Source organism: Meles meles, chromosome 15, assembly GCF_922984935.1.
Source record: "Meles meles chromosome 15, mMelMel3.1 paternal haplotype, whole genome shotgun sequence".
Classification (NCBI taxonomy): domain Eukaryota; kingdom Metazoa; phylum Chordata; class Mammalia; order Carnivora; family Mustelidae; genus Meles; species Meles meles.
The window spans coordinates 58,204,801-58,223,514 of NC_060080.1; the positions used below are offsets into that span (position 1 = coordinate 58,204,801).

The 18,714-nt window shown below is 38.2% G+C and overlaps 1 protein-coding gene across 1 annotated transcript in view; it reads left to right on the plus strand.

Annotated features, from left to right (window-relative positions):
• Positions 1-17,153, plus strand: part of RAB1A (RAB1A, member RAS oncogene family) — a 32,981-nt gene extending 15,828 nt beyond the window's left edge. Inside the window, exons 2-6 of the mRNA XM_045978623.1 lie at positions 2,348-2,420; positions 7,945-8,040; positions 12,436-12,531; positions 14,963-15,094; positions 15,327-17,153. Of these exons, the coding sequence (XP_045834579.1) occupies positions 2,348-2,420; positions 7,945-8,040; positions 12,436-12,531; positions 14,963-15,094; positions 15,327-15,524 (595 nt within the window). The 3' untranslated portion in view covers positions 15,525-17,153. The remainder of the gene's footprint in view (positions 1-2,347; positions 2,421-7,944; positions 8,041-12,435; positions 12,532-14,962; positions 15,095-15,326) is intronic.
• The last annotated feature ends 1,561 nt before the right edge of the window (positions 17,154-18,714 follow it).

Consider the following 18,714-nt stretch of genomic DNA (forward strand, 5'->3'; position numbering starts at 1 on the left):
TCTGTTAAAAATGAAGTAACTATAGTAGTATTAATGGTGAGATTAGTCTTGCTAACATGAAATGTAATTTGTTAACATGTACTGTGTACTCATTGCCAATGTTCAGTGTTCATCATTCTTAAGAATTTATTTAGTCTGGGATGCCTGGGTGGCTCAGTGGGTTAAAGACTCTGCCTTCGGCTCAGGTCATGATCTCAGGGTCCTGGGATCGAGCCCCACATGGGGCTCTCTGCTCAGTGGGAAGCCTGCTACCTCCTTTCTCTCTCTCTGCCTGCCTATGCCTAATTGTGATCTCTGTCTGTCAAATAAATAAACAAAATCTTAAAAAAAAAAAAGGAATTTATTTAGTCTAAGGAGCATGTCAGTAGTACTAAAGTCAGCAGCTTTATTGGCTAATAAAAATTGTTTGGTATTAGGTATTTATTAAGGGTAAATTTTATAATTATTATCCACTTCCCCTCCTTTTTTCTTTAGGATCTCAAACTGGAAATGATGTTAGTTATTTAGTTCATCCTGTGCTTCACTCCCCTTCCTAATGACTTGTTTAAAAGCTTCTTATTTCTGGGACGCCTGGGTGGCTCAGTCGGTTAAGCGTCTGCCTTCAGCTCGGGCCATGATCCCAGGGTCCTGGGATCGGGCCCCACGTCGGGCTCCCTGCTCAGCAGGAGGCCTGCTTCTCCCTCTCCCACTCCCCCTGCTTGTATTCCCTCTCTCACTGTCTCTCTCTATCAAATAAATAAAATCTTTAAAAAAAAAAAAAAGCTTCTTATTTCCTTCTGTGACTTATTTTATTGCTGACAAGGGCACTTTGGATTTTTTAAAATTTTTTCAGATATAATTAGGAACAATAAGTGTATTAAAATAACTTGGTCCCCCCCCCCCCCCCGTCCCCCTGAGTGTTCCTCAGCCTAGCATCCCTCCAGCCCAGCAGCCCTGCCCCTCCCCAGCACCCAGCTGGGCCAGAGAGAGCCGATTGTGCCAACGAGGACTGGGCCCTGCCCGGCTGCCCGCCTCAGGGATGGGCCCCTCACGCCTGTCTCGCCACCTCCTGTGCCAATGTTGTCCCACCCCCCCCACTGGGGGTGGGGTGCAGCTTCCACTCACTGGTTAGAAGACATCACTGCCCAACCTCCCTCTCTCCCTGTCTGGTGTCCTGTGCCCCCATCTGTCTGTCTGTCCATCTGTACTCCCCTAGAAGTATTTGGCCACATATAAAACCGCCGTCCTGTCCTTTAAAAAAAAAAAAAAAAAAACTTGGTAACCCTAGAAAAATTTAAGTAATATGTATCTCTGTGTAAACCTAGGTAGCGGTTGATGAATATCCACAGAGATAATCAGCACTGAAAGTTTTATATCTTATTTACATTTAAATAATAATTGTCATCTAAATTTAAATTGTGAGTGATACTATGTTTCATCTTAAGTTAAAGTATCATTTTTTTTTTTAATGACAAAGGACAAAACTGAAAATTATGAATAGGTTTCTTTTAAAGATCTGTAAATTCTGGGGCTTTGGGTCCTTTTGAAATGACTTAAAAGAATACATAGCAGTGGTCCAAGTTGAAAAGGATCTCTGAGGGATTCCTTGGGAGGCTGTGGCAGTATGTTGTCTTCAGGTCCAGGAAGCAATCCTGCTCCTGGAAGGAATCCCTGGGGCTGGTTTTTGAGTTAGGCCTGGCAGGTTAATGTGTATAAATAGAGCCTAGTTTTCAGAAGAAAGCTTTAATACAAACTTAGAAAGTTGGTAAAGTTATATGTTTATGTAAACAGCATTTGATTTTACCACATTTCAAGTCTAAAATATTTTTAATACAGGTTTTCAGAAGTTAAGTGATCCTTTTTTTTTCTTCTTCTTTTTTTAATGGAGAGAATTCTAGGTACATGGTAGGAAAGGATCATTAAAAGCCCCTACATTGGAGGATTGCCATGAAATAATGATCTGGTCTTGGAATTTGAAGGAGAGATTTATGTTTCATTGACAAGAACAATGGAAAGTTAACTCCCTATATTCTACTAATGCAGAGGAGTGGAATTTATCTAGCATAAGTCTCTTGGGCTCTCCAGGCATATGCATTACTTATATTTTCTCTCATTCTTTCCTTGGAAGTAGAAGTTCATTGATCTCAAGAGATCATGGGTGGCATTGCTTATCTTACTTTTGCAAAAATTCTGTCATGTTCAGTGATTCATGAAAAGGGCTTCTGCTCTTGGTTGCAGTTTTGGCTTCTGAAGCCATTCGTGGGCCTTTTAGAGGTCCTCAAGTGATCTGTTACTGGCCATATTTTTGTTGTAGAACTTACAGTGCAGTATGCTTTTTATTAATGTGATCTTCTTTTTCTTTTTGCAGTGATTATTTATTCAAGTTACTTCTGATTGGCGACTCTGGGGTTGGAAAGTCTTGCCTCCTCCTTAGGTTTGCAGTAAGTTGAAATTGAAATGCCTTTAAAGAAATTAATGCTGTGTGTGTTTTTTAGGTAGAGGATCAAACCATTTTATTCAGAATTAAGTAGTTCTTCCAGAATTTATATATTTAAAAGCCTCCAAGTGTACATTCCCAGTAATATCTTGGACTCTTAAGTAGAAGAAATGCTGTTGCTTTTAAAAAGAAGTTCAGCAAAGCATGATTATAAAGTTACAATGTCTGATATTTTTGGTAGAGTTCAGTTAGTTGCCCTGTATTTAAGTGACTGGATGAAAAATGAATCGTCAAGTAAAATTTTAGTCGAATAAAAGAAAAAGCAGGGCCTGGTACAGACTTTTTTTTTCCTGACAGTGGCGTAGTGTTTTATATGCTACACTTTACAAACAGGTGTATAACTTTAAACCTACTGAATAGACTCCACAGCCGCCTTCATAGCTGCCTTCAAATTTAGCCTGTTTTCCTTCTCACTGTCTAGGTCATTGGTTCTCAGAGTATGGACCCTTGGGGATAATCAAGACTTTCTCAGAGGGTCCGTGAGATTAAAACTTTTATCTTAATAATACTAAGCCATTAGCATTTACTAAGTACTTACTTAGTACTAAGACAAAGACGTTTGCCTCTGTCACTGTTGACACCTGCTCTGCTGGTGCAGATGCAGTGGTGGATAAAACTGCTGGTGTCTCAGCACCATGGTAAGAAAGCGCTAAGTGCTGAACTGTACGCGTAGGCACGTACTTACCTGTATTTATTCATGGGGCGGGTGGGTGTTTTCTCTTCAGAGTGTCTCAGTGGGTTAAGCCTCTGCCTTGGCTCAGGTCGTGATCTCAGGGTCTTGGGATGGAGACCCACGTTGGGTTCTCTGCTCAGCACGGAGCCTTTCTCCCCTCTCTCTGCCTGCCTCTCTGCCTACCCGTGATATCTATCTCTCTCTCTCTCTCTCATCAAAAAAAAAAAGATTAATTTTTAAACCTCTTGATCCTTGAGTGTTCTTTTTAACATGTTCTGTGTGAAAAAAATGAGGAGTGCATATAAAGCACTTGTACTGCACACTGAAGTATGTTGATTGCCTTGAGGAGAGTAAAAGCACTTACATAGTTGAGTGAGCCGAACTAGCTGCTTTTTCCATTTTTTAAATTTGTTTCTTTTTTGTTTTATTTGAAAGAGCAACTGACAAACTTGTAGGTATGTAGAATTTGGTGGCATTGGGCAGATATTTTCTCAAATGAACTGAGACTCATTTCAAGGAAAAAATCTGATAGCATTTGCTGCCTGTAATAAAATTCAAGCTTTCAGGGGAAGATTAGAAGTTTAAGAAAACTTAAAATTCACCACTGTGAGCTTGATAGCATATCAGATACTTACTGTGACTTTTCTGATGAGTGACCATATTAATGAATATTACTAAAAATATACATAATTCTGGGGCGCCTGCGGGGCTCAGTGGGTTAAACCTCTGCCTTTGGCTCAGGTCATGATCTCAGGGTCCTGGGATCCTGCCCTGGGATCAAGCCTTGCATTGGGCTGTCTGCTCAGCAGGGGGCCTTCCCCACCCCTCCTCTCTGCCTCCTTGTGATCTATCAAATAAATAAATAAAATCTTTTTTAAAAAATTTTAAAATACCTAATTTTTTAAAAAAGATTTTATTTATTTATTTGACAGCACAAGCAGGGAGAACAGCAGAGGGAGAGGGAGAAGCAGGCTCTCTGCTGAACGGGGGCCTGATGTAGCTTTGATCCCAGGACCCTGGAATCATGACCTGAGTCGAAGGCAGTTACTTAACTGACTGGGCCATCCAGGCCCCCCTAAAATATATATATAATTGTATTAAATGTAACAGCTAGTGAAACTAATTAACTACTAGAATAAAACATAGGCGGCTCATAATCTTGTGTGAAAATACTTTCTAACATGGAAACATATCAGGAAAGGATTGTTAAATTTGCATTAAAATAAACATCAAGCACATGAAAATGTAGAAAACATGATACTAGCAAAAATATATATATATGAGGAGGGGATGACATTCTCAATATATAAAGCACACTTACATACTAAATAAGAAAAGGATGTTTGTCCTGATGGAAATACGAGCAAATACACGAACGGGCAGTTCACCAAAGAAGAAATACAAGTTGGCAGTAAATACAAAAAGCTCAGTTTTATTTGTAATTAAAGGACTTTAAAACTAGGTAGTATTTGATTTTTATTTAGTTAGCAAATATTAAAATCAGAAATCATCCCTGTATTAGATCAGCAATGCTGGGTATGTGGGAAGAATTTGGAGTCTCTTGATGAAACTGGTTATAGCCTGAGGTGTCTGTATTTCAAAGAAAATCCTCTTTGGGATGCTTATTGGTCTAAGTCACACGTTTTCAGTATTGCCCACCTACACACAGAATTGCCTGGGAAGCTTTAAAAAGTACTGATTCCCTGGTCCCTAGAATAGAGATGAGCTGCACAAAGTATAATAAAGAAATACATAAGCTATGAGAGCACAGAAATATATAAGCTACAAGAGCTACGAGAGCACTATTGGCCAAGGAGTTAAAGAATGTTTGGACAGTATTTCCTGAGCTCAGAATCTAAGAATAAATAAAAATTGTGACCCAGGGGCTGGGAATTAGGAGGTATGCATAAAGAAATGTTGAAAATTTGGACAGAAGGAAGAGAATGTGCAGTGGCTCAGAGGCCTGCAAGTAAGGCAAATTTAGGAACGTAAATAAGAATTCTAACGAAGCATTAATAGTATTTACAGCAAAGTACATGTCATGTGGGAGTGCTAAGTGAATATTTATTGCACTCACTTTGTTCTTCGTTCACTTTCTATTGTACCTGATACTTATTAGGCACTCATTTAGAAGGAAGTAAGATTTTAAAAAAAATGAATACCTAGCAATGGTGACCAGCATTTTGTCAAATTTCATTCAATGCTTTAAAAATATCCTTTTATCCAGTGATTTTTGCATGTGTATAAATGTGAATATATGAAGAAGTCAACATGGCTACCTCTAGCTACTTGGAACTCTGACACATTTACAGTTTTTCTTTCTTTTTTTTTTTTTTTTTTTTAAGATTTTATTTATTGATAGAGATCACAAGTAGGCAGAGAGGCAGGCAGAGAGAGAGGGGAAGCAGGCTGCCTGCCTGCTGAGCAGAGAGCCTGGTGGGCCTCCATTCCCGGACCCTGAGATCATGACCTGAGCTGAAGACAGAGGCTTAACCCACTGAGCCACCCAGGCACCCCACATTTTACAGTTTTTCTTAAGAGATCTGTTTTGTTTTAATTCCATGGACACATTACATTCAACATTATGTAGACTTGCCCACACAGTTTTCATTTCTTCCCTTACTTTTTTGGAGTGTTGTAATGTGAATCCCAAATATGTCATTTCACTCCTTTATACTTTTCACAATGCATTTCTAAAAATTGGACATTTTGAGGGTGCCTGGCTGGCTCAGTTAGTGGAGTATGTGACCTTTGATCTTGGGGTTGTGAGATCAAGGTCCACGCTGCTTGGATTACTTAAAATCTTTTTAAAAATGAATAAAAACTGGGTATTTTCTTATAACAATGTCATTGTCAGCTTACAAAATAAAGTTCACTGTCTCAGAAGTGTGGTATCACAGTTGCTTTGAATCAGGATTCACACATGGTCTATACATCCCATTTGGTTGTTTGCTGCTCAATTTCTTAGAGTTTTTCCAACCCCCTTTTTTATTTATGTATTTTTCATGTCTTTTATTTGTGGCAGAGCCTGTGCAGTTCCTCATATAGATTTTCCAGCATTTTAGATTCGTCACTTTGCTTCTTTGTGGTGACTTTAAACTTGTTCCTTTATCTCTCCTGTTACTGTAATTGGAAGTCCCAGAACTGTGCTATTCTTATGGTAGCTATTAGCCCTGTGGCTTTTTACATTTAAATTAATTAAATTTGAATAAAATTTAAAATTTGGTTCCTTATTCTCACTAGCTAGTGGTTACTATACTGACTAGCACAGTTTATAAAACCTTTCCATCATCAGAGTTCTGTTTGATAGGGCTGCTCTTTTCAGTGGGTTTAGGTGGTGATAGCCTGATCTCTCCATTCACATATTTTTTCACAAACATTTTCACTTTATTTTTTTTTTAAAAGATTTTATTTATTTATTTGTCAGAGAGAGAGGGCACAAGCAGGGAGAATGGCAGGCAGAGGAAAGACGAAGAGGCAGGCTCCCCACCAAGCAAGGAGCCTGATAATGGGACTTGAACCCAGGACTCTGGGATCATGACATGAGCCAAAGGCAAACGCTTAACTGACTAAGCCACCCAGGCATCCCACATTTTCACTTTAAAGAAAAAAGAAGTTTTGTTTCCATTCTGAATGTCGTAACAGATACTTGAGGAAAACAGGTGTAATTTTAAAAGTTTATTATTGGGTTAAACATTGTTCACACAAAAACTTGTGCACAAATGTTCATAGCAGTATTATTCATAGTAGCCAAAAAGTGGAAACAACCCAAATGTCCATCAGCTGATGGATAACAAAATGTTATTCAGCCATAAAAAGGAACAAAGTACTGGTACATGCTGTAACATGAATGAGCCTTGAAAAGTTTACGCTGAGTGAAGGAAGCCACACACAAGAGGCCACATCCATTCACATGAAATGCCCAGAATATGCAAAGCCACAGGGGCAGAAATTATATCAGTAGTGGTTTCTGGGGTCAAATGGGAGATGAGGAAATGGAGAGTGACTGCTACCAGGAACAGGGTTTGCTTTCGGGGTGATAACAACATTCTGCAGTTAAATTTATGGTGATGATTGATTACACAACTCTGGGAATATGAGTTGTGCACTTTAAAATGAATTTTGTGGTATGTGTATTATATCTCAATTTTTTTTTTTTAAAGATTTTATTTATTTGACAGAAAACACAAACAGGCAGAGCAGCAGGCAGAGGGAGAGGGAGAAGCCAACTCCCCACTGAGCAGGGAGCCTGATGTGGGGCTTGATCCCTGGGATCATGACCTGAGCCAAAGGCAGCCGCTTAACTGACTGAGCCACCCAGGCACCCTATATCTCAATTTTTATTGATCCATTTTATTATATATAAGTCATAGCTAGGAAGTAAAATTGACTTCTTAAAAAAAACTGGAAGAGAATGACATGAGCATTTCTTTGTGGTGAATATATTGGATGGAGGGTCAGGGGAGCAAGAATTTTGCTGATTAGCAATTAGAAAAGTCATTTGTAATCATTGAAAATATAAAACCTTTTTTGATATGATGTATGTAAAGAATTTGCCTAGAGATGTTTGGTAAAATTAAAGAACAGCTATTGAGAAAATCCTAAAAAGAAACTGCTATTAAATAGGGTATTGTAATCAGAACATGAACTGAGTACTGGAGTGGGGTGAAGTTGCTGTTTTCAACATGTTATGGCTTATAAACTTTATCAAACTTTGTAGATGTAAGTTGACATTATATTTTCTTATTTCCTCTGTTGAACATTAATTTTATTTGTTGACTTTTTTCCCCTTCAGGATGATACATATACAGAAAGCTACATCAGCACAATTGGTGTGGATTTCAAAATAAGAACTATAGAGTTAGATGGGAAAACAATCAAGCTTCAAATAGTAAGTCATTTTTAAAGTAGAATTTGTTTCGGGAAATCATTTTAGTAAATTTAAAATGTATTTGTCACTTTTTAACATGCTAAAATTTAAAGGATCTTAATCACGCACCTGTGATAGAACGGTAGAATAAGAATTGTTAAGATTAAAAATGACTTCTCTCGTTGAATTTTATGCTCATAAAGTAAAGAAATACATATTGTAAGTTATACTTGGTTCTAGTTTTTTCTTGTGCTTTTATCAGTGGGGGGAGAGGGGGTCTCAGTTGAAGTTTACCCTGTCTTAATAGTCAAAGTAGATTGAGCTTTTCCTGATGTCTTTTACTGTGCTGAATACCGTGGAACAATAAAAGAAACCTTAGGAAAGGGTTTTCATATGTGGTTAGTGGGAGAGTTTTATTTAGTTCTTTTGTATTTATTAGATTGTATGTACCAACTCTGTAGAAACAAGAATTATTGGAAAGGAATTTAGCTTTTTAACATTTATGTTAGTGTTTGCTCAGAAATAGTTTTACAGCTTAGAAAACTAATGCCAGGAGATTTAATGACTTGCCCGCAGTTACTGGTAGAACCAAGTGACTTACAGCTTGCTTTCCTCAGTATTTTGTGTCTCTGTGCCATCCTAGCCCCCTTATCATTCCTTCTATCCCCAAACCTGAATTAAAAACAGGCGATGGTAGTAGTTCAGTTGTATCACCTTTATATAGGGTTTGGGCATTACTACTGTGGACATATCATTGGTCTTCAAAAACATTAATTTCTGGGTCTCTTTTGGTATTGACTCTTCATACAAGGTAACATAGAGAACCACTGACTGCCAAAAGGAGTTCTGGATTTGGAGTCAGAAAACTTGAATATATTATCCTCACTCTGGTATATATTGTCAAAGAGTCATGTGTTTAGCCTAGTTGAGCCTTTTTCTTGGGACTCCCTTTCTTATCTCTAAAATGACCATGATGATACTTGACTTACTAACCTTACAAGGTGGTTGTGAGAACCAAATCCAGTAGCTCTGTGTCTGTGGACACAATAATGTATGTGAAAGCCTGTTGTAAACTTTTGGGCATTACATAAATGTTATGTGGTTATGTGACATACCCAAATAAATGGATGTTTGACAGTTTTTTTTTTAGTTGCTCCCTTTTTTCATCTGCCTTTGATAAGAAAAAAGAAGGTACATTACAAAAGAACTGGATTCGATAAAAAGAGCATACTTAATACTACAAATTAGGACTTGCAAGGATATGGTAATCAGATAGCTTACTCTCAACCAGTGAACAGATAACCTTCCATATTGATTTTTCCCATTTTCTGTGGAGTGCCAACTTTATACTTGGTACCACAAAGAATGTTGCAAAAAAAGATGTACCCAGCTGTCTAACTTAGTTACTGATGTGAAATGATTATATTATATGTGATCATTGAGCTCATAAGGGGTTCGAGTGTATATTTGTGAAACATCCATTTATTGCTCCTTTTCTGTGGCTGGAAGGCATCTTACAGGTCAGTCACTCAGTCTTCCTTTCATCTTCAGTAGGAATTTCCTTTTCCTATCTTGTGCCTTTTTTTGAATACTTCTGGTAAGTTCACCATTTTTCAAAGCAGCTGGTTCCATTTATAAATAACTTCTGATTGTTAATTCTTTATATTGAGCTGAAGCCAGTTTCCTTTAATTTCTCATTTCTCTGCCTTTTGGAGCCACCTAAACATGATTAATTCATTTTCTTTTGGCAGCCTGCCCTTTAGGTTGATCTTATCACAGACTTCTACCTCTGAAGTCAGTCATTCCTTTCTGGAAGCATGCTTCCAGAACTTTTTACAGTTTGGGTCACTCTTGCACATTATAGGAGTGCCTTTTATTAAAATGTAATTCCTAAAATCAAATATGAGATAGAGTCCAGCCAGTGTGGACTACATGGGGTAAATTTTCTCTTGATTTGGACTTTGAATTATTTTCTGCACTTCAGGATTCATGCCCTTTTCTCATAATTAATCCATTCAAAGATAGATGCAAGATTACAGACATGAAGGAAACAGCCCATAGGAAGAGATGCCATTTCAGTAGGAGAGACAAACATGGAAAAATCAGTTACCCTGTGATTACAAGGGTTAATGAGAATTAGATACAAAGAGTGACCAGATGGAGAGGAAAGTACTGTTAGGATGAGAAGTCACAGGAGTTTTCAGAGTGGCAAGGAGACAATTATTTACGTTCATGTTTGTTCAGAAATAGTGTCTTCCTTTTCTTGTCTAACTTTGCTATCTTTGTGAAAGGGGTTGGTGGGTAGAGAAGGGAACTAGTATTTTTTTTATGAAGCAGCTTCTGTAATCAGGCTAGGTATTTTACAAACATTAGTTCATTTAAACCCCTTTAGCAGTTCTATAAGGTGAGTGATACCTAGGATCTGCAGTTGAGGACAATTGTTAGATGACTTTCCCTAGTGTTAAATAACTAGGAATGTAGGTTTGATGTTTTGAAGTCAGGTTGCCTTGACTCCAAAGCTCATGCTTCTCCATGGATATCCTGAAAGAATTTGAGGCTCCTCACTTAAACTGTATGTGTAAATAGTCTTCTGTGCTCTCAAGCTTAGCACTTTGGACAGTAAAGGTAATGAAACTCTGGTGACTTGTTTGCTTTAGATTAACAGTTGTTAACATTTTACCTTATTTGCTTCATTCTTTTTTTTCCTGGAGCATGCTGAATTACAGACATTACATTTACTCCAAAAATACTTGAGTGTGCATCTCTGTTTTACTGTGTAACACCATTTTCACATCTAAAAAAATTGATACTAATGCCATAATGTACTGTTAATATCCAGTCTGTATTCAGATTTTCCCCAAATTGCAACTTGTTTTTAATACCCCTGTGTGGGCTGGGTCTTAAAAAAAAAAAAGAGGAAGTGGTTTCACTGAGTGTTCCTGAACCTTTAGTTTTGCCATTTAAGATGTTAGGGGGTATCAATGTCAAGTTGATGGATATATTCCAAAACAGTTCCTCCCTTTAAAGGCTGTTGGGGTTCCTTGCTGGCTGGGTTGATGGACTGTTGATCTCATGGTCTTGAGTTTGAGCAACATGTTGGATATGGAGATCGCTTAAAAATGTTTCATTTTTTAAAAAGGGGGCTATTGCTTTTTAATCTCCATTTGTCTTAGGCATCAAGTCCATTTCTTAAAATGGTAACCATTAAGTAACAATTGTGCTATTTCCCCATCAGTATTATCTTTAACCAATTTCTTTTAGTGGGGTAGTTAGCTATTCTAATTACACAAATATTTTAAGAAGTCATTGACTAGGGGCACCTGGGTGGCTCAGTGAGTTAAAGCCTCTGCCTTCAGCTCAGGTCATGATCCCGGGGTCCTGGGATTGATCCCCACTTTGCCTTCTCTGCTAAGCGAGGGACCTGCTTCCCCCCTCTCTCTCTCTGACTGCCTGTCTACTTGTGATCTCTATCAAATAAATAAAATCTAAAAAAAAAAAAGAAATTGACTAGGAGTAATTCCAACAAAATTCTCATTGCTGTCCTTAAAACCAAGGCTTTTAAAATTTAACAGTTGAGGGCGCCTGGGTGGCTCAGTGGGTTAAAGCCTCTGCCTTCGGCTCAGGTCATGATCCCAGAGTCCTGGAATCGAGCCCCACATCGGGCTCTCTGCCCTGCAGGGAGCCTGCTTCCTCCTCTCTCTCTGCCTGTCTCTCTGCCTAGTTGTGATTTCTGTCTGTTAAATAAATAAAATATTTAAAAAAAAAAAAAATTTAAGTTGTTTGCCTCTTCATGTTTTTAACAATTAGTTTTTTAAACCCAGAATTTTAATGTAACAACATAAGCATTGTTTTCATTGCTTGAGTCTATATGGTTGAAGTGTGGTAAATGGATCTTAAAATGAGTTTTAAAAGATATGTAATCATCTTACATTGTTTTTCCTAGCATTGAGATAGTATCTTACTGAGATAGTTAAAGTGCTATCTTGACTAGTAGTTACCCGAAGGAGGTCCTTTAAGTGCATGTGCTAACAAGTGATTCTTTCTTATTTGTGAAAGGATACAGTGTTAATGGGGTGTGAGGCCAGCAGCTTTCCTAATTGAGTCAGCCTGTCTCTGCATTCATACTGAATGCCTTGCACAGTGCTAAGGGCTATAGGGAATATGAAAAGTATGATATAGTTTGTGAATACGTTTACTGGGAGCATTTCAGCAAGCCAAATTATAGGCATTACCTTCTTTTCCGAATCTTCAGGTATTTGGCATGCAGTTTAGGAGTGTGAATATTGAGGGTTAATGTTTCCATGTCAAATCTTGATAATCTCCAAAACTATGTAAATTTTAAACTCTCCTCCCTCTTCCTGCCCTTCCCCCAACTCTTATTTAATTGTTTGGATTTCTTGATTATTTTGTTAACAGTGGGACACAGCAGGCCAAGAAAGATTTCGAACAATCACCTCCAGTTATTACAGAGGAGCCCATGGTATCATAGTTGTGTATGATGTGACAGATCAGGTAAGTTCCAGGAGGAAACTGTGCTGCTGTGACAAAGTAGGAAGTTCCTACTTGATAAATTTCAAATTCTTTCAATTTTGTACATATGGCATCAGTGCTACTTACATGGCATAATACTTTGTCTACTCCCAAATATAAATGAGTCACATTGAAAAACATTTAAAGCAGTACTCTTTTTAAAACAGGTACATTGGTATTTTTCTTCCCTCCATTACTTGAATATCTAATACATTGGCCAACCAAAATTTTATATTTTTATTTTTTCATTTAGTAAATAGGAAATTTAGCAATTGGTTTTATGTTTGCTTTCAAGGGACTCTCCTTATATTTATTACCAACTAACTTTTTGATCATTTTGGCAAGAGTTTGTAGGGAGCTGTGGATCGTTCAGTGTATACTGTGTTCTTGGTGCAAAGTATTAGCAGGAATTTGTTAGTAATTAAACCTCTTAGTTCCCTGAAGTGAGATTAGAGGTCTTTGCCTATGGAGGATATGGTTCAGAAATGGAATGAGCTGGAGGAAGATTTTTTTTAAAGATTTTTATTTATTTGACAGAGACACAGCGAGAAAGGGAACACATGCAGGGGGAGCGGGAGAGGGAGAAGCATTCTTCCTGCTGAGCAGAGTCTGATGTGGGGCTCGAACCTGGGACCCTGAGATCATGACCCTAGCTGGAGGCAGACGCTTAAAACGACTTAGCCACCCAGACACCCTGGAGGAAGATTTTTAAGAGGACAGTGAGGGGGCACCTGGGTGGCTGTCTCTTGAGCAGCCAACTCTTGGTTTCAGATCATGATTTTGGGGTTCTGGGATCAAGCCCTAAATGGAGCTCCATGCTCAGCAGGGAGTCTGCTCCCATCCCTCCTCCTGTGCCTCCTCCTGCATGAGCCCTCCTTCCACGTGAGCATGCTCTTTCTAACATAATCTTTAAAAGAAAAAAAAATGAGTATTTAAGTTTAGCTGTTGAAATAATGTAGGGGGTATAGAGACAGTGTAAAGATGGTAGTCCAGGGGCCACGAGTGTTCTTTTGATCAGAAAGAAAATTTCAGGGTCCTTTTTTTCTATCAAAGAATGAAGATAAACTTTGAATATTAGAATTTATTTTTCTTGTGGCAAATTTAAATTTTACCTCAACTCTGAAATAGCTAATTAGGAGATAACTAGAATCATAGACTTTGGTCAGTGACATTAGAAGTATTGGATGAGGGGCGCCTGGGTGGCTCAGTGGATTAAGCCGCTGCCTTCGGCTCAGGTCATGATCTCAGGGTTCTGGGATCGAGTTCCGCATCGGGCTCTCTGCTCTGCAGGGAGCCTGCGTTCCTCCTCTCTCTCTGCCTGCCTCTCTGCCTACTTGTGATCTCTCTCTCTCTGTCAAATAAATAAATAAAATCTTAAAAAAAAAAAAAAAAAAGAAGTATTGGATGAGCCACTGGGTGGCTCAGTGGGTTAAGCCTCTGCCTTCGGCTCAGCTCATGATCCCAGCAGGGTCTTGGGATCAAGCCCCACATCCGGCTCTCTGCTCAGCAGGGAGCCTGCTTGATCCCTCTGTCAAATAAATAAATAAAATCTTTAAAAAAAAGTAGTGGATGAGTGATGTCAGCAGGAGAAAAAAGTGATGCTAATTTTAAAAATCTCAAGTCATTATCATGAGATACTTAAGTATGAAAATTTTCCTCCCTTAAATGTGTCTTGGAAAAGAAAACAAGCATCTTTAATAATTCAATTTTATAGTATCTTTTGATCTAGTATTCTAACACTTAGGCGCTCTTGTTCATGAACCAACATTTTTTTTTTAAAGATTTTATATATTTATTTGTCAGAGAGAGCGAGTGAGCGAGCAAGCACAGGCAGAGTGGCAGGCAGAGGGAGAAGCAGGCTCCCTGCCGAGCAAGGAGCCTGATGTGGGACTCGATCCCAGTACGCTGGGATCATGACCTGAGCCGAAGGCAGCCGCTTAACCAACTGAGCCCCCCAGGTGTCCCATGAACCAACATTATATTAGATTTCAAAAATCGGCTGTTTATAGGTGTGCTTAAATTGCATATTCCGGGATGCCCGAGTGGCTAGTCAGTTAAGCATCTGCCTTTGGCTCAGGTCATAGTCCTTCTCCCTCTCCTTCTGCCTGCTGCTCTTGTGCTCTCTGGTGCTTGCTCTTTCAAATAGCTGGAATCTTTAATTTGAGCTGTAGCTTATTGATGAACTGTATTTCTCTATTTAAGCCTTCAAATTCTAATCTCTTTTTATGTAGGTACTGATAGTCATTTTAATATATCACTTCACTTCCTTCCCAGCACTGCAGTTGTAGCTATAGCTAGAATTGTCTCACTAGTTCTTCATAGGCCAGGAAAAGACCTTTGGTTTTTACTTGCTTATTTAGAGTGGTTGTGTTCAGAATTGTATGATCATTCTTAAAAACGTCTGTCTTCTTAGGAGTCCTTCAATAATGTTAAACAGTGGCTGCAGGAAATAGACCGTTATGCCAGTGAAAACGTCAACAAGTTGTTGGTAGGGAACAAATGTGATCTGACCACAAAGAAAGTAGTAGACTACACAACAGCAAAGGTATGTTTCAAGTTTGATTTTCAAACTGAATGTGAACTGAGTGTTCAATTTGGATGATGTGTGGGTATGGAGTCACCCAACAGCCACAACCAGCTGACAGCCTTTACAGTCCAGGCAGTGTCTGTCTGGATTCTGTAAACTGCAGTCTGTCCTCAGTCCCCATTTCAGATGCTAGAAATGTACTAAGTGGGAAAAATTTTTCAGTGTTAATTAAGCCTTACTATTCTCTTAGGAATTTGCTGATTCCCTTGGAATTCCATTTTTGGAAACCAGTGCTAAGAACGCAACGAATGTAGAACAGTCTTTCATGACGATGGCAGCTGAGATTAAAAAGCGAATGGGTCCTGGAGCAACAGCTGGTGGTGCAGAGAAGTCCAATGTGAAAATTCAGAGCACTCCAGTCAAGCAGTCAGGTGGAGGTTGCTGCTAAAATTTGCCTCCGTCCTTCTCTCACAGCAATGAATTTGCAATCTGAATCCAAGTGAAAAAACAAAATTGCCTGAATTGTACTGTATGTAGCTGCACTACAACAGATTCTTACCGTCTCCACAAAGGTCAGAGATTGTAAATGGTCAATACTGACTTTTTTTTTATTCCCTTGACTCAAGACAGCTAACTTCATTTTCAGAACTGTTTTAAACCTTTGTGTGCTGGTTTATAAAATAATGTGTGTAATCCTTGTTGCTTTCCTGATACCAGACTGTTTCCCGTGGTTGGTTAGAATATATTTTGTTTCGATGTTTATATTGGCATGTTTAGATGTCAGGTTTAGTCTTCTGAAGATGAAGTTCAGCCATTTTGTATCAAACAGCACAACCAGTGTCTGTCACTTTCCATGCATAAAGTTTAGTGAGATGTTATATGTAAGATCTGATTTGCTAGTTCTTCCTTGTAGAGTTATAAACGGAAAGATTACACTATCTGATTAATAGTTTCTTCATACTCTGCATATAATTTGTGGCTGCAGAATATTGTAATTTGTTGCACACTATGTAACAAAACAACTGAAGATATGTTTAATAAATATTGTACTTATTGGAAGTAATATCAACCTGTATGGTGATAAGTATTGTTTTAATTCTTATGGTTAAAGGGAAATAGAGCCTTGCATTATACTCAAAACAGCCATTTGTGTGTGCAGCCAGGGCACTATAGATCTATCTTAGAGCAGCATCCAATATGCTTTCCAGATAATATACCCAGTATATGACCTAGGGTGGCTTCTGTGTTGTGTAGGGATTTAACCAAGCTTAGTGGTTCAGGGAGACTAAGTTGTATGGAAAACAAGTTTAGAATGTATGCTACCTAGTCTATTATCTCTGCTCCTTCTCTAAAACCATTTGAAATGGCTTCATCAATCAATATTTTGTTCTATGGTAGAGGTGGAAAGCAGCACACCTTTCTTAATTGGCAAGTGATCAAACTAAATTGTGTGTGCTCATACTGTTTCTTCCATGCTCTGAGTCACATGTCAAACTCTTTTATCCTCCACAATTACGTAATTTAGGTTGGAGGAGAGTTAAAGCATTAAAGTAGAAGCAGGAAATTTACTATTGATTGCCCTAATTTTAGGAATTATATCCCTAAAAATTAACTGAAAACACAAATGCTAGGTGGGAATGATAAATGAGAAAAATGTATTTATTTCAGTGGAATTTTGCACATGTGAAATTTTGTTAAATAGGACCTTGAAGATCCTCAGATTTGTTTTTATTGTGGGAAACAAAAGCCTCTTGCTAACGATGACATTTTGAGGTGACAGAAGTCAGAGATTGTTTCCTTGGGGTTGAAATAGCAGCCAAAACATTATCTACTTAGGCACTTGGGATGTGGCTGTTGGCAACAAGTTTTATGGTGGGATCTTTAATCCAGTGATAAAATTTAAACTAAAAACAAGCCAAAAATGATAGGTTTCTTTATTTTCACTAAACAGGCAACTGAAATACATGGTACAAAAATAACTGGTAAGATTATTGTAAATTGAAATGGACAGAATAAATATTCAATTTAATTTTTCCATCTATGAGAATTTCACAATAAAATCATAGTTTACTTTGTATTATAGATGTGCTTGTTGGATCTATTCATCCTCACATAAGGCAACTGAAAAATCCCTCAAGTTTTACCAATAGTTATTTGGGTAAAGTTTTTCTTTTTTCTTTTTTTTTTTTTAGTGCTTCAAAGGTTTGGTATTTGCCTTAATGATACATACAGAGGGGGAAAGAATTCAGAAAGTTTTCTAAAGTAGATGAATGCTACAAATGTTAGCGTGATGCTATTCAAACTGGCAGCTTATTGGTGAGTTAACAAGAACGAACATTACATGAATTTAAGATGTAAACATATTTACATACTTATTTCGTTTTGAAAATCTAGTGTTCTTTCCCCCATGGCAGTCAAGACTGGGGCTTACCGCAAAATGTTTCAGCATGCTTCCCTATTTGCTTTTTTGTGTAGGACAATAAATGCAGTTCTGAAAAAAATATACAAACACTTCAAGCTACTATGGGCTTTAATAATTTGTTCCTTAATAAGGGGAATTCCCACTTGTCGTATTTTAATGTCCCTGGCTGTCATGAATTAGTGTATGTAAGTGAAGTGTCCTAAGCCTGAGGGGTCGCAATCTCTGGGAAATCCCGGTAGAATGATAGGCACTCTGGTCTGAGCAGGAACTTCCGGTTCTTTGACTGAAATTTCCTTTAGCATATGTGTTGCCATTGCAGCATACTTGACATCATCCCTTCTGTTCCCACTGAAGCTTCAAAATAGCCCTACATTGACAGTCTTCCTATCTGCAGATGAGCCTAGCCGTGGAGCTGCAACCCAAACCCAGATCTTAGTACTACCACATCCCTGTGGACTTTGATTCTATTTATTTATTTATTTATTTATTTATTTATTTATTTATTTATTTATTTATAGGGACTACTAGCAGCTTTTACTACAGGTAAACTTGGGATCTCATAACTACTGTTATGTCTGTATAAGCCACTGCTGTCCTTAAGGCGAATGTGCACCAACCACAGTGCACTGGCCAGCCCAGCTGTTTGCTTCTAACCTGGCCACGTCTGCTCATGGACCTGCTGCTGGCAGCATCTTCCTAGGCTGAAACCATTTCAGCTGAAGCTTTAAGGGTCTTAAGGTCTTAAACTCCTTCCGGCACTGCTAAAGATAGAATTACAGCTGTGTTTAAAAAAAAAAAAAAAATTACAGCTGTGTTGAGACCTCTTCCATGGCATTCATAACTAGATCCAGAGTGCCCTCAGTCACACCTTATTTCAAAGGTTATCTTATTTCAAAATATCTTAGATGATCTCTGAGTAAAGTAGTAGTTTCTTGGGAAACAGGGTACTCTGAATAAAAAATCTGTTGAAACTGGTAATTATTAGGCTGGATGAGAACAGTATGGTATATTCAGCATTCACTTCTTGCTGTAACACTGGCCAAGTTTGTTTCCCTAGGGTTGTCATCTTTGCGGGTCCCCCCCCCTTTTTTTTAATAGAAACAGGTCTATCAAATACTAGCAAATATAAATGGGTTTAACACCTTACAGCTACCCTGTAATAGTAGAAAGGCATGTACCAATTTACAGCCACATCAAAGAGAAGGTGAAATAGATC